The sequence below is a fragment of the Falco cherrug genome, chromosome 8, assembly GCF_023634085.1.
Source record: "Falco cherrug isolate bFalChe1 chromosome 8, bFalChe1.pri, whole genome shotgun sequence".
NCBI lineage: Eukaryota > Metazoa > Chordata > Aves > Falconiformes > Falconidae > Falco > Falco cherrug.
The window spans coordinates 27823687-27840661 of NC_073704.1; the positions used below are offsets into that span (position 1 = coordinate 27823687).

A 16975-nucleotide genomic window follows, 5' to 3' on the forward strand; every position below is an offset into this window, starting at 1 on the left:
CAGATATTTTTCATCATACATACAGTTCAAAACAATAGAAAAATGGTGTGAAGGCAAGAGGTTATGCTGAAAGATCAGCACTTACAAAGATTTCTGCTTTAATTTAGTGTGTTTCTGATATGGATGAGAATGCATTTTTTTTTAGGGAGAATAAATATAGTCAGTGAAATTCTTGTCATGCTGAATTCAGTGGGATTTTATCCCAACCACACAAGGAACAGTTTTGTAGAATAAGGATTCCTTATTTCCAGTCCCTGACACTATTACCACCTTGAACTAGAGAAGGACCTCTACTACTATAGACTTTTAATTCCTTTGTAACATGGTTGGAAATTTTACTCACCATGTACGTTTTTGTTTGATATCATTAGTTTCCTTTATCACCTATCTGCATTTCCAGACATCAGATGTGTGCTCATTGCTTGTGCAGGTGTTCTTCAGTTTTCTGCCTTACATGAACTGCTGCTGTGAAGCTTCTGCATTTTCTAAACATACAAAGTTTTCTTATGTGAGGAAGTGAAAGATTTTAGAAAATGCAGTAAACAGCTCTTAACACTTTAAGGCGAGTACCCTTTTGGTGTGTATTTACCAGCATTTTTTGATTGGACTTGCACATGCAAGGAATTCAAACACCTCATATAATTCAAAGAAATTTGAAGTCAGCAGTTACCTTCAGTAAATACACTTCGGTTTCTCCAAACAGCAATATCTATTTTGTTTGATGAAAAACTGCTCTCCATCTCTAGTGGCATCTAATTAGTTTCTCCTAGTCTGTATATTTTCATGAATGTACATCTTGTCTAAATGTTCTCTGTATTCTGTGAGGAATCCTCACAGGCTTTAGCTAGTTGTGCTATTCTACTTTTCCTGCCGCTATAAATGTTTCAGCACTTGTCTGCGTTCCTTGCTGAAAAGGAATAGCCCTTTTTTTTTTTTTAATATTATTTTATTTTCCTGTCCTGGTGTTCCACCAATGATCCTTAGGTTTGATTTAAGAGAAAAATTGATATTAATGTTCTGAGGGATCCAATGGAACTACTTTTAATAGTCCCCCAAAGTGATTTGGTCCTGTTGTTCTAAAATAAAATTAAAAAAAAAAAAAAAAGTTACCTTGACTAGTGGCTGATTAAATCCTCCTCAGGACTGCATTAATGTGCAATGTCACATTGGATCTCAGGAAAACCTGGAATGATAGAGGCCAAGCCCCAGAAAAATATGCATACCGGGTCCAGCAATGGGTGGCCAGACACGCATTTGTGACTGGCTGCTTTTGGACAGAATTACTCTGCTGAGCTGTAATGCTGCTATAGGGGCTGACACTGTCTAGCAGTCATTTTTGTGCAGGGGAGGACTGTACAGGTATGCTCCAAAAATTAGAAGAAATTGAGTTCCACATGTTAAAGCAGAATAGCAGAATATTGAATCTGTGAAGATTGTTTTCAAGTTTCCCAAGAGATGATTTAAAAAGAGACTCATATTCCTTTGAAAGCAATGGGTTTTTCCAGTGAGAGAATTCGAAAGCTCCATGGACCCACTCTTAAAGCTTGCCCACATAATCAGAAATTTTGTGTTTAACTCTTGTCATTTCCATATATCTTTTAAAAATGTCTGATGTTCCTACAAGATCATATTTAACTTTTCTATTCCAGCCCCAGCAAATATTGGTTATTTCAATGCACAGCTTTCCTGTACATCATCTAAAAATGACTTATACTTTTAAAAGTAGACCTGTGGCTTTCTATGCAAAGTGGGATTCAACAATCTTTCATAGGGCATTAAGGCCTCAGGAAAAAAACAAGTTGCTTGAGGGATCATCATGCTACTCCCTTGTTTAGTGAACACTGGAGTTTATAGCACTAAATTTGACTAACTACCGAGCTTGCAGTGCTATTTTTAAGCCCGTTTTCTGTCAACATGTGGCATACATGATGACTCTGTAAATCAATCTCAGGTCAGGTTGGTCATGTTTGACCAAATTTGACACAGGATTGGCAATCCAAACCTAAACCTTTTTGAAAATTGGTTCTGGTCTGACAGAGAGGGACATGGTATCTTCATGGATAAAACCAGATAAATAAATGCATAAGTAAATGGCCAATCATTTGCCATAGGAAACGCAGTAGGGGTCTAGATAGGAACCTGGGGGACAGCAAGCAAGAATGGCAGTCACAGTTGGGGAGATGGGGCACCAGAGAGCTGCGGGACAACAGGCCACAGCAGTGGAGAGACCTGGGGTAAAAGTATGTGGGAGAAAAAGAAACTGTTTCTTTAATTCTATTCAGGAAGCAAATTGTAAAAATCATTTCATCATCAGTGATCAAAAGCTATGGCTGTCAACTGGGATGCTTCAGCATTGCACATGATGTTTGTTTTAGCACAGCATGTTGCTTGCAGAAGGATGTTTTGCTAATTAGTCCTAAATGTTATAGGAAGTTTGTCATGCACTCTTTTCACAACTACATTGAATGACTTAAGACAGTAGAGTTATTGTATAAGTAGAAAATAGCAGGATGAAGCCATTAGAGTCTGCCAGTCATCACATGTCATGAGCTTTCTTCATTACAAAGCAAAATTTGTCCTGAAAAACCCAAATAATTAGAAAATCTTCACAAACCATCTTTTCTCTCCATTCAGTGTGCTTGAGTCATTTCCAAATATGTAAAGGCCTGGAACCCAAAAGGATACTGTGAAAAATAAGCTAACTGAAACCACAGCTCTTGCTATAGTCACTGCTCTGGAAGTATTCAAAGTGGCTCGTTACCAACAGGGAAGCTGTTCCTCTATGTTTGAACTGTTTGTCAGCCTAGATGAACAGGGAAAATGGGATAAAGAGATTTAATTAAGCTACTAAGAAGTGATATAGTCAAAGACCCGTAGTTGCATTCAGTTCAGATTTAGGGGAAGCAATGACACAAAGCCTGGTGTTGACTGAACTGGTAAGAATTGACTGAGCTCCACTGAACTTATGTTGTACCACCAGAAAATCTGGTCTCTACAGTTCCAGCGTGGACAGTTAGTCTGTCTCAGTTCACCCCATAATTACAAAAATCACACGCACCCCAAAAGAGACACTAATTCAGGTCCTCCTGTGTATCAAGTATGACACAGTTGTCTAATTATAATCAGCAGGCTCAAGTAGCAAAAACCAGAATTTCATGACTGGGGAGACAGGCAGGAATTTCTTCCCCATGTCCCTCACACCTTCCTCTAAAGTAAATTTTCTTTAACAGCCAAACTAACATTACATGGTTCTGCATATATGAAAGGAAACAAGAGGCTAGTAGTCCTCTGTAAGTCCTGCTAGCACTGCAGGAAAGTGTTTTGGTGTTCCCACACCTTGTGTGGGAGATGCCACAGAGCTCAAGTCACCCCATTTACCCTGTCTTCAGAGGAAATATTTACATTTTTATTGAACTGGAGGGTCGGGGGTCTTCAGCTTTACAAATTCAGTCTTACAGATAAGTTTAATGAATTTCTCCAACACTTGTCCCAGAAAAATAAAGCCAGATATCTTACAAAAAAGTGGTAAAAAGAATAAAATAGTAATGTACCTTAGAAGAAAGAGTCAGATGCATAATATCAAAATATTTGAGCTCTACTAGTGCTGGGTTTTGTGCATTTTATACTGCGCTAGCCACAGAATACAACATGGTTGTGCAATAGTATGTTACAAAAAATATCTTCAGCATTTAGTAAATTTGGCACGACTATGATATTCTTTGGTTATAATGCAAGCACACAGGGATTTAAGATTAAAAAAATCAAAGGTATTTGGATTCTAAGAATAATTCAGAGTCCATCTCCTTCAGGAACTGAGAAAAGACTGAGATTGTGATTAAAAGACAAAATTGTCCCATTTTGTCACTTGAGTCCCCTTTTCTTGTTCAGATCTGTCTTCTCTTCCAGCATTTTTGTGGCCATTTTTGATAATGAATACTGGAGTCCAGGAGCTCTCCAAGCTTTAGTGCCAAGAAATGAGCACAAGTGATCATCAACAATGACTTGAAAGCACAGTTGTAGATAATTTTATATATATGTACATACATATATAGATTAAAACACAGGAAAAAACATATTGAATTTAGCAGAGCTCATCAATGTCTTATTTGTTATCATGTGTTTCTCCCCCTCTATTTTCAGTAGTCCAGGGCACCATCACAGCTGGGGATGAGCAGGTGCAGAGAACAATTATCCCCTTTCCAGAGCTAATTGTGGGCTCCAATTAGGAAGCCAACTTACTGGGGTAAAGAAACTCATCACTGTCAATTCTTAGGCGAGGAACAAGATCTTTTCATGTGGCCCACCATGACTAATCTATTTATTTATTTATAATAAAGCATCGATCGTAGGTATAATTCTCTTACCTAGCACAATACAGAGGCCATACAGAGGGAGACATCAATACAAGCCAGTGGGATGCAGATGAACAAGCTTATTTATAGTGGCAGTCTTATAGTTGCATTTGTGAAAGATTTATCTGTATCTGTATCTGCACCAGAACTGAATTCCTCTCCCTGAAAAAACCCAAAATTCTGCTGGCGGGCATTCAAGAGAATTTTCCAATGCAAAATAAATAAATAAATACTCAGGCAAAAATATCTTACATAAAAAAATCTAACTGAGCTCCATTGTTTCAAAAGGCCTGCTCAAACCAAAATGCTTTACCTTTAAATTTCTATCTATTTATGCATGCATGCAGGGAACTTACCAACTAACTGGAATCCTATTTGTAAGTCCACCGACTATTATACACTACATTGTGACTTCCAACATTTTGCAGTTCTCAAGCTGCCATGCAGAGCAAGTTAGAAAAAAATCCTTCATTCTTACATTTTCCATGTTTTCAGTTTATTTCTTTGAAGTGTCTTTGACTTTTATATATATAAAATCCAAAAAACAATGTAAAAATTCCCAATCTAAATCCCCAAACAAACAAAGCAAAGTCCCCTGTGCCCATAAAATTGCACATTTAAGGGGAAGGGGGAGATATCTGGGCTATAAAGCTATTTTTGTTGCAGCTACATCAGCTTTATCTAGTTTAATGTTTGTTCTGTGACCATTTGAAATTCAATTTCAGGTAGTTCTGTATCATATCAACATAGGATGCATCATTAGCTCTAAGAGGGTGTTTTCCATTGGCATCTGCTATTTTCACCAAATGTCAAGGCTTGACATTTGCTATCTGTACCTGGTTTTGGTGTATCACTCATACTGAGATTTTGTTTCTTCTTATCTGATACTGATTTCAACTGTGACCAGCTGTGTTGCTAATAAAATCAACAGGCAAGTATCTGGCATTTAGTTCTTCACCGGTGGAGGAAAAGAAACAACGCAGTGACAAAAAAAAAAAAAGTAAAGAGATACTTTTCAATTAGGATGCTTGCCTGTCTCCTCATATTATCCATCTCTCAGCCCTTCTGTTGATGTAGCATTTCTGATTGATTCCCTTGGGGAAGTCTCCATGGAAATCCTTGCCTCTCAGATGAAATATTCCTTTTTGCTCTCATCCACTGCTTCCTGGAGAGCAGGGTCATTTTTCAAAGCAGCATCTGCGCTTTCAGCAAACTCAGTTCCTTTTGCCTCGTTGGTGTGGTAGGTGCCCTTATGCCTGTACATGTACCGGACCATCACCACCAGCAGGCAAATGAGGACAAATACCACCGCAGCAATCACACCTAGAGGAAAAAGACGAGTTAAATGTATTCCCAGTAATAAAATAGAAGCAGTGTCTCACAGCCAGACATCACAACTTTAATTACTTGATAGGGAGAAGCCTGTGTATCATAAGGTGTTTGCATGTTGTGGTGGCCAGAGCCAGAACAGAGCCTGACACTGCAAAAAAAGCAGATGGGGTATGGATACTGCAGGAACGCAGGTCAAATTCTCACTAGCTTTCTTTCAAATCAATGGCTTGATTTTGTTGAACTCATTGGAGATACAAGTTCACTACAAAATGAGAAGAAATAAGAGGACATAAAGGAAAACCCAAATAGGTTTCTCTCATTCTTCTAGAAAAATATGTCCAGGCAAGTGTGTAGGTAACCTGGCCCTGCCTCCAAAAACATCCTCAGTATCAGGAGAAGTACAGGGCACTGGGTATTTTTTAGGAGACGTCCAACAAATAGCAGAGCTGTGTAGCTGCAGTACTGCTTTCTGTTTGCAAGCTGCCATTTCGTGCTATGCTCTGATTAGGAAAGCCTGATTGTAATGAACGTGGAAGGGACACCTGGGAGGAGAAAAGGATTCTGGGCAGATCTTCCCTGTCTCCTGGACTAAGGCTAATTACTGGCAATGTGTTGACTGGACAAAAATTTCCATAGGTAACCCAAATGTGCTTAAGACTAAATGGTGATAGGAAGCATTCCTACTGAAGGAAAGTAAATTTAAGTTCCAGGAGCGGTTGTGCAGAGAACACTGTGTGTCCTTGCTTCCCAGAGCTCTTTCCTTTTTTTTCTTTCCTACTGTGAAACGTAGAAGTCCATAAAAGAGAGGTACTCCTGACAAGTCCATTGCTAAATAATTACAAGATGCATCCCACTCCTCCCAGATCAAATTGTTCACATAAGAATTGTGAAAATAAATTATTTGAAGTTTATTCAACTTGTGTGATTTTTAATTTTTTAACAGTTTTTGCATACAATTGGGATCCACTTAATAAACGCTTTAGCTGTGATTCTGTACAAGTACATGATACTGAGCTGATTCTAGATTCACATGGCTCCAGGAGTAAACCAAACATTAAAGAAATACACAGTAAAGAGCACCAGAACAGGAGATTCCTAGGAAAATCCCATATGTGGAGTATAAAGCTGCTATGAGGACGCACTAAGTAGGAAGTAATCTGACTGATTGTAGGCATTTACAGTTCAGGAGGCTTCATCTAAGTTACTCCCCTTGGGCTTCTTCTACTGTCAGTAGATGGTATGTGTGCAGGTTGATTCCTCTTCTAGAACTGAATGTCTACATTTGGTCAGATGAATTGCTCCTTGGAAATCTCTACTATTCTACAGAGACTATGAGGTGTATGTACACAGTATCTCTTCTCTGTCCGCTGTGGTCAAGATGTGTGGCAGGAATGGGTATCTCAAAAGCTTTAGATTTCTCAGCTTCAGTAAACTGAGTGGGGATATCCAGTTGGCATGAAAACATGGGAATGGGCAAATATTAGCAGGGTAAATAAAAATGATAATTATGTCTTAAAAAACATGGCTGCAATGTTATCCCACAGATTTTATGGTGTCCGGTTCTGGAAAGTGAGGTTACTGCTAGCAGAAATGAAATTACTTGTACGAAGAACTTTAGGTTTATAATAGCATCATAGTTGCAGTGGGGGCTTCATCAATTTTTAGGACCTCACTGGTATCCCTTGACACAAGAAGCTTTAATAGGCTTTGGATGTAGCACAGTACTAATAAGCCTAAGGGACTAAGTACAAATCAATTTACCTGCTACTTGTTCATAGAAAGCTGAAATTAAAGTTACGAGAGATGGAACCTGAGGGAAAAACAGCAGAACCTCACTAATTTTCACTAATGATTGGTATACCCTCTTGTGAATGACTGAAATTAGTGCGTTAGCATGGAAATGAACAAACACAATAAAAATAAAAAGACAGGTTTTCTCCATGAACATAGCTTTGCTCATTTATCCTGACAACTGTATTTAGTTTAAATGGATGAGAGAGCTTTAATGGAACACCAGGAAATGCACTGTGGTATATTCTGTAACAATAAAGGGTCAGCTGGTATGAGCTAGAATGGCTCAAATCAAAGCTGTTACACCAGTTCTGTATTAAATGACAATCTTGGCCCACTGAATAATGAAGAATATCAGAAGTTGACTTTGCTGCTGGACTGTTGGGTATTTTGTCCTAAAATAAGGAATGGATGGGGCTGGTACTGCTCTATATGGTTTATGCTCATTATCTCATCTTGTTATCTTGCCAATAGCCCCTCTGGGAGCAGATTTCCCACTGGCCTAATTAACTCTAATTGTGCCACTCCTGTTGCCTTGTCAGCCAAAGCAGGGATTTTGTAAAATGCAAGAAACCAGCTAACCTGCTGTTTTAATTCTAATGGTGCTGCTTAGTATGGTCTTCTACTTACCTCCAATAACAGCCACATCTGCTCCAGCTGTGGGGGTCTCGATGTCTTCATCTATAAATAGATTAGAACATACAAAAGTTAATTAAAGAAAAAGGAATTGGATCATATGTAACAGCAGTAACTGTACTGGTGGTGCTGTATTATTTTAACCTCTGAAACTCAGAACTTAAATTAGATCTCTTGTTAGCAAAAGACATTTATGAAACTTCTCATTAGAGTTAGCTGTACTGTAACAGTTTTCTGTCACCATAACACTGGAAAATAAATAGCTAGCACATTATGCAAACTATCATGGCCCTGAGGGAAACACCCACTGTTTATTATGAGCACTTACCTGTAACATCCTCCAGTGAATGATTAAATTAAGAGGGTTTAGGTACTGCAATGCCTCTCAGAAAGGTAGTTTTGAGGAAAAAAATGTTGGTGCTTATTTATTTTCCCATTTATGGCTCTTTGGAGTATGGTCTGGATCTTGATTTGATGCAAATTAATCTGCCTTTATTGATTTCAATTAGTATTTATTTATTTGCAATACCCTGGTTTTAATCTTAGCATTTGTTTTCTTTTAAACTTACATTGGGAATGAAGGCAAGCCTGTTATGTGCGTGGTATAAAATATAGTCCCCACTTAGAGTAAGTTTGAATTTGGTGCTGATAAATCCAATTACATTCTTCCCTGGATTATAATTTATATAAAAAAGATAACTTTGCAATTTAAATGCAAAAAAGAAGTACCTGACCAGGTAAGAGACATGGTCAAGACGTAGGAAATCAGCCTGAAATGTTGTAAGCTGCTGGAAGAGCAGTTAGAATTTTAATTACATTTTTGTCGTAATTGTAGCACTTACTAAGAATATCCAAAACAACTAATGAATAGCCAAAGTATTTTAAAGGGGAGAGGAAAACAAATCCGAAAAAATGGTGAGGATTTTTCTCTCATTATTAGATACAGACCTCAAGTGAAAGTCAATTCATATAGACAAGCATTTCTTCACTAGCTTCCCCTTAGGTGATCAGGGTACAAGTCTGATCTTGTTCTCTGCTCCTTGTTTCATGCTGTTGGTATCAGCACACTTAGACCTGAATTATATGGATGACTGAGAAGGTGATGAACTCCTGGAGTTTTTCCATGCTAGGTTTATGACAGGACACTCCTTTCTTTGTTTATTATTATACTATTTATACAATTCTAAATGACATTTATTTCTGAACAAGGCAAAGAGCCTTATGTGAGGTCTTTTTTTAATTTCCCTTTGGTAAATACAGTAGATAGAAAAGTTCTCTGGAAAAGGTAAAAATGCTAATTCCAAATCCTTCTATAAATTCAACAGTGGCACTATGGCTGATAGCTGACTCTTTTGCTAAATCTGTGATATATGATGCAAGCATAAGACACCATCAGCAGCCTTCTCCTTACTCATGAGCAGTCTCTTATATCAAATTGCAATAAACTGAGGACAGCTGAGAGTCAAAGAATCACCCTCTTCCCAAACATGGGAGATGCTTTTTTTTCTAGAAAGCAGGAATACTTTCCTTTCCCCTAGAGATCCTTCCCACACTTTCTTCCAGCTATACACTGACAGAAAGGTTGAGCACACCTTGTGTAATTTAAAAACTCTAATTACATCTACGTCCATTCAAAACCCGTGTGCCTCAGAAGAGATTAATTGCTTCAAGGTCAAATTGTTCTGTATTTCTTTATATACCAAATATATGCTGCATGCCAACAAAGCAGGCTCCTCTACAACAATCAAATACTTGAAGGTGTGAATTCTAAAGTGCTTCCCTAGCCACACAGCTTGCTTCCAAACATTAATTCCAGATCAAATCATTATCCCTTTAATTATAAAAAGGCATGCAAGCAGCTCTCTGCTCTTTCCTGTTGCTCCCAGGTGCCTCTCAGATGCAGATAACAAGCAGGTGCCTTATCTCTAGTACTTGCCACCACAGTGCTTTTTGATATTGGGTTACAGTATCATCACTTTGCAGAAAAGTTTTTATTTCCATACTGTACTTTCTAAGTTTCCAGAGGGATGCTGGACCCATCTTGAGCTATCGTGTAGTTGGCACTGATCTGCTAAGCTGATGATGCTGGGCCTTTCAGCAGCTGGCTAACATCACGATGTGGCTTTACTCACCACAATTCCCATTTTACTGCAAGCATGAGAGTCTGACTTCTCCTTTGTGCATTGACTTGTGACCACAGAACAGGCTGCTTGTTCTCCCAGGTGGCCTTTTTGCTGCATTATCCAGAGTGCCAGGACACTGCAGTGACTGCCAATGACCAGAAGTTGCCAGGATCTGTTCCTCAGATCAGTTCTGGAGCAACAATGCTGGTGGGGAGAGACGGACCCTCAATGCCTGTCTCACAGCCTCTGAAATTTCATTTTGTCCAAAAACATTGAAGTAATTCATGGCAATATCAAAACATTGCTAGGCAGGGGCAGGGCAGGGGAAAGGAAGATAGTGTCATTTGATACGAGCAGTATCAGCCTTCATGAAAATTGATTGAAGAAAATGCAAGGCATGTGCTCATGAAATGAGGCCGTCTTCCCAGAGCAGAGGTGAGACAACAGCCACTATCCAGACAAGAATCTACACCTGGTCAGGAACCTCAGCATGGTCTCTCTAAACTTCAGCTCAGTCTATGTGAGAAATACACTGCATTACTGTGGGACTGACTCTTCACTTCTGAGGCAAAAAAGGTATCTATCATAGTGGAGGAATTTTTAGCTGATGGCTGTAGGCTTTGGCCTTCTTGTACCTTTTTTATTCTGCTCTCCTTTGCAGTCAGAGCACTCAGAGGATGGTGTTTCAGTAACTGCTGTCGCACCTGTTTTGGTTATTTTCCCTTGTTTCAAGGACATCTTTTGTGTTATCTGCTGCTAAATTGTCCTTGCAAAACTTCCTCTCACTGTTACACTGGCCCTTGTCCATAGCTACAATCTGGTCTCAAAAGCATTTAGACAGCGTTGTTATTTAGTGCTATTGGTTGCCATGACACACGGAAATCAAAAGATTCTGGGAAAACTTGTTTTTCATAAAATCTCTGGCCATCAGAATGAGTTGGCTAAATCAAGAATAGAACATACAAATCAAATTGCCTGTTGTTGGAAAGTATATTTCTAAAAGCCAGAATGAAGGGAAAGAAATGCCTTTGTCTCATGACCTGAAATTCATCAAATTCCAGTTCTGCCCATAAACTTACAGATAAGGAATTTTGCAATAGAACTACAATTGCTACCTGTCTCATTCTCATCAATCAAATCATGATGAGAAAGCAGCAGCTTCTGAAAACCCTAGGAATATTCCTGACTTAAATGCTGCAGGCAGATCTCTGGCTTTGCACTTCAAAGGTGAAAAGCCAGTACAACTAGCTTTTATCTTAATGTAGTCAGTGGTGAGTTTTCCTGCTAAATTTGTTGGTAAATTTGTTAAAGCATCTCCTCCAGCTGCAATTTTCAAATAAAACTTGACTTTTATTGATTTTGAGAGGTATTTTCTAGCTTAAACTGATCCCATTCCAGTTTGGCTGAGGAGCACTTGTTGGAAGGAGGCAGGTCCAACAGTGAAAATGTTTGAGGTTCAGCACTTTCCTTGTTTTGCTATGCACTTCTCCTGGCAGTTGCAATGGTTTCTTTTATTTTTTAAATCACAAATCTCAACCAGTAAAAGCCATAAGTCACTTTCTGTTTAAAAATTATGACACTGGCTTTAAAATAATTTAAAACTTTTTTTTTTTATTTGCCATTTCTTTCATACCTGAGCTTCATTCAAGCCTTACTTTCCTGCCCTGCCCTTCTCTACAATTCCAAAGAAGAAAATGTGCTTTGTCGATTAAAACTGAGGTTTTGGTATGCTTTTGTGACACCAGGAAGCAGATCTTTAAGGAAAACACAAAGCATTATGAGAATCCTGATAAAGACGCAAGACTTATCAGTGAGCTACTTTAGGAGCATTACCACATTAAGGCATTCAAACTGACAAGCTATTCAACTTAAATGACGATGGGAAGAGCCATATTCGTTCCCAAAATACTTTCTCCCATCCAGCATAGAAAGCACAATTTCAGATCCTACTACTTGCAGAAAACAATGACACATGCTTCTGTGGCTACTGTCAGTGACACACGGGATAAACTTGTAGTGAGGTTCAAGCTTTCTAGTTTTTCAGGCATCAATTTTTTGCCGGCTAAAGGAGTTTCCAGAAAAAAAAAACCAAAACCCACAAACATTTGGTACTTGCACCCTTAGTGGTTTTACACTCAACACTGTAAGTTAGCAATTGAAGTACCTACATATTTGCTTGTTATGGATTTATACATGGAAAAAGCATGAAAGGAGAACTGTAGCTGCAAAGGGATCCCCATTCAGCACATTTGATATGAATGCACGGGAATCATCATACGGGATAGACCAGGGTGCAAATTACCAGCTCTCTGCTGTGTAAATCCAGAAGGGCAATTTGATGGGATAACACAGACCTTACCCCAAACTTCTCAGTGTCTCTCTCATTTCCTGAGATAAAACTCCAAATTAAAGCTAAGTAGTGTCGAATACAGAAAGACACACACCCCGGATTACAGTTTGTGTTGTCACAATTTCCTTGCAGCTGTGGGTAATGCTGCTGTTTTGGAGTGGGTGAGTCAAACTGAGTGAATATACAGATATCTGTGTGTGATAAGCAGCTTTTACAACCCAGTTTTCAAAGTCACTCAGCACCAGTCAGGCAGCACTGCTCCTGCTCCTGCCTTTCAGGATTTTCCTACCCACAAGCTTGCGCTTTTCATTCTTAGCAACGTAAGCCATCTCTTATCATGATGCTCCATTGCTGCCTGCTTGGGGTTACAATCTCAGACAAAGCCTTGGCTGCTAAATTGCACTCAGGTAGGTCTCTAAGCGCTTTCTTGGGCAACTCATTTTCTCTCTTGATGTGCCTGTTTATTGCATAAGAAATGCTTGAAATTCATTCCATCCCTGTGAATGAGCTGAGCTCCTTAGGACAGTCATTTCCTTCTTAGGGCTTTCCTAGGTGTGCAGACTAGGAAATGCGCCATAAGATTTAATCTTCAATCAGCTCACCTAACCACCTTATGAAAAATACTGCTGCTAGTGGGACTTTTCCAGGTGAGGAACAACCCAACCTTATCTCAGTATACCTATGGATGTGCTTTGTAGAACCACCTCAAATATTGACTGTGTTGTCGCAGGTACATAAGCAATCTGTAGGCTTTTGAATTCAACTATTAAATGTTTAATGGTTTTCTCTTAAATAGTAGTAAAATCTATCTGCTTACTTCCAGTAAACAAGGGAGATGTTCAAACTGAATAATATCCACTTCATGGTTCACACCAGATAATAATGGGATTCAGAGAGGGATTTTGCCTCCATACTGGTTGTTCTTTCAGACATACATACATTTGAAAGAGAGCTTTAAGTATAACTGGAGATTAATGAAATACAGTTGACCCAGTAATACTGAGTCTAGTAAATTATTATTTATCTTTTGGATTGTATCAATTGACCTAATACAACATACCATACTAATTTTACATTATTTTTTAAAAGTTGTAATTTTAAAGGAAGACTGCCCTTTTCTGTAAAGAATTTAGTTGGAGTTTCAAAAGCACTCATCCCTGGTATAATTGCTTCCACTGAAAATGATAGTAAGGTATTTGACTGGGTTCAGTAAAACATAAACCTCTGGAAGTATTGAGGAATGTACAGAGTCTACCAGGAAGCTTCTGCAATTGTTAAAAGCCTTTACTATAATTTCTGCATTTTTTTTTTTAATATTATGTATATTAAAATGTATTTATTATAACTGTTCCTTTCTCAGGGGCTCTTTTTGTGCTTTGTACGCTCTTCTGCAGTCATCATTCCTCTTGACTGTAAAAGCAAGTCTTAATGTGTCCCTATTGCCACCACTGATGCAAGACTTTTCTTACCACACATTTAGTATGGAAGAACTAATGAAGTCTTAACATCTCCATTGTTTATGCAATGGTGGTAAGTCCTCCTTGCCCTTTGGTTTCTGTTTGTGCCTTGCCAATACCTTGCATTCATGAGAAAATCATTAATCTATTAACCTTAGCACACTGATTTAATTTACAAGCTATAGTTAGAACTGGTTCATTGCAGCTGCATGTGTAAAAACAAGTTGAACCAACTTCTGAAAACTTCATGTTAAAAGTATGTTAATTGCTCAAGCTGCTCTCTGGCCTGTGTTACAATATCAGATGCATTGCACTAAGGCCTTTCTGGATTAAAAAAAAAAGTCATTACCTATTTTAATATTTGCCACTAAGTGTGCAGTGCCCTGCCAGAGCTGGCATCTCTTATCCTGAAGGGTCATCAGCCTGAACCCATCAATTTGACACATTCTGCTGAAAAAGCCATCACCATCTCCCATTAGATAATAAAACACATCAAGGCTGTTCTTTCAAAATTAAGGAACAGTTTCTCATCTGTCAATCTGGAAAAGAGACAGAATAATTTGGCTTCCATTTATATACTAAATTATTATAAGGACAATAATGGTGACATACAACAACAACAACCAGATGATCTTTTTGGTAATTATATGGACAGTGCTGCAAATGTGAGGTAAATCATGCTGACTAAAAATATCTACAAAATTAAAATGCACTGGGCCCAATCCTCTTGCTATTCTAGCTAGCAAGTACTTCATCATTAGTCCTGAGAAGATAAAATCCAGTTTCATCCAATTAAAATAAAAATATATTCAAGACTTTTCAAACTTTGTAATAAAGTGATTATAAAAAGATATTGTCAAATTAGTTTAATTAGATTAGGGTTGCCACACAATTTTAGCCGTTCTTATTTGATTCTGGTATGCAGTGTCAGCAAAATATTTTTGTACCATTCTAGAATGTTATAAAGGAGATAAGAGAAAACATGTTTTCTAATGCTTGAGGAAGTAAAGGCTTCACTCACACAGTTTTTCCTTCTTTTGTGAAGCTGAATTGCACTTGAGTCTTGGGGAAAATCAGAGATGGAAAGACATTAAAAATGAGCTTGTAAAAAATAATCATATGATATCCTTACTGAAAAGAGGGACAAGGAGGAAATATTCATGAAATATGGGAAATTATTTAAGTGAAAAGTAGTAAGGATCTTTTCAAACTGAACAGACCTTCTATATTTTGTAATAAAAAATAAAAGAAGAAAATTATTTAAAGGATTACATAATCTATAAAAGCACAGATTTTTCAATTAAATCAAACTTCTGTTTATCCCCTCCAAAGAACCCTCCATCCCCAATTCCCTTTTCGGTTTGAACCACATACTCTTTCTTTTCATTTTATTTGCACTTACTAGAAGCATACATTAGAGTCCTTTAACTCCTTAACTCAAGGTAGCTGAATACCAACTACCGATTTTGATGGCAATTAAGAAAAGTGCATCCAGTAAGAGCATTAAAATGGCAATCCCACCTTAGAAGTACTAAATGTTACAACCTTAAAGTTCCCGTACAGTGTGGTGCTTGAGAGAGAGCTTATTGTAGGCCCATGCCCTCCCTTGTAACAGATATTTAACATGTCCTGTGTGTTCACACTCATGTATATATACAGTAAAAAACTGGCAGAGAAATTCAGATGGATCTGTCTGCTGCTTATAGCATCAGGGAAGTCAAGAAGGATTCAGGGCCAGTGAAGAAACCCAGAGCAAAGGAAAAGTTGGAGAAAGGAGCTGCCTCCCTGGCACTGGAGCTCCTTAGCAAGAGGGCAGTGAAGCTCACAAAAGGATGCTGTAGAAATCTTGGTTTTAGAGATGGGATGTTTGAAGCCACCAAGGCCCACCCAGAGGTGGTCTTGCTGCTCATGTATAGTGGTGGGTTTTTGCTGTGCTCCTATGGGAAAGCTGCTTGATGTCTGAAGAGCCAATGCTGCCTTCTTATCAAACAAAGGTGTGTGAAGTGTGTGGACCTGAAAGAATGTCTTTTTTTTTTTTTTTTTCCAAAAAATATTGTGTGTGGCAACTTCCAAGTTGTGCCCTGTTTTGTCTGCCTCATGTTTATAGTAATATCACTGCCAAAAGTTCCTTACTTTTCCATGGAAATATGTTAATGTAACCAGGCCATCATTTATATTTTTCCTCCAGAACCATCAAAGTTGGCTCATGCACCAAACATACAACATCTTGCTGGGGAAGGTGAATTGACCTGGTATTGCTTCATTAAAGGAGTGACAAAAGGGGTATGAATCAATCCATAAGGTACAGTCCACAAGCTGGATGTTTCCCTGCATATGTCCCTCCTCCTCCCACCTCCCTCACCTTCATCAGACCAAAGTACTCCTTTTGGGGACTTTTTAATTGGGAAAGTTTTGAAAGAAACACTATCTGGCAAATAATTTTTGCCTGACTTTCCTCCAAAGTCAACAATTTTAAGATCTAGTCAGTTTTTGCTGAATCAAAATAGGAACAAACCAGCCATTTGTTCATTCATTGAGATCAAAGCTGAATGGAAAGGAGTCACTGTCTTAATTGATTAACTATTACAAATGTTACAAATGACCATAGGTAATCAAAGGAGCTGACTATGAACATAGTGAAAGCCCATCTGGCAACCTCTAACAGATACTTAACTTGTAATTCTGGAGGAACAGTGCATGAAAGAAGCACACTTTGGTGACCTAAACTTTTCAAGTTAGAAACATAAGCATAAAAATTTGAGCCAGAACCTTTGAGTGGAAAGTCAGAGGCCAAGAGGTTTTGGAGAACATGACAATTCCTTCCCAACCCCTTGTGTAAATGGTTATACAATGCAGTAAGACACTGTTAAATTCCTTGTAATTATTTACCAAGATGTGCTTTTAATCTGTACCTAACAGCTCTACCAGCCCCAG

The 16975-nt window shown here is 38.3% G+C and overlaps 1 protein-coding gene across 1 annotated transcript in view; it reads right to left on the bottom strand.

Moving 5' to 3' along the window:
- Nucleotides 1-1096: 1096 nt before the first annotated feature.
- The window catches only part of GYPC (glycophorin C (Gerbich blood group)), a 34447-nt gene continuing 18568 nt past the window's right edge, over nucleotides 1097-16975 (bottom strand). Inside the window, exons 2-3 of the mRNA XM_005432454.3 lie at nucleotides 8106-8156; nucleotides 1097-5675 (exon numbers count right to left, since the gene is read on the bottom strand). Of these exons, the coding sequence (XP_005432511.1) occupies nucleotides 5479-5675; nucleotides 8106-8156 (248 nt within the window). The 3' untranslated portion in view covers nucleotides 1097-5478. The remainder of the gene's footprint in view (nucleotides 5676-8105; nucleotides 8157-16975) is intronic.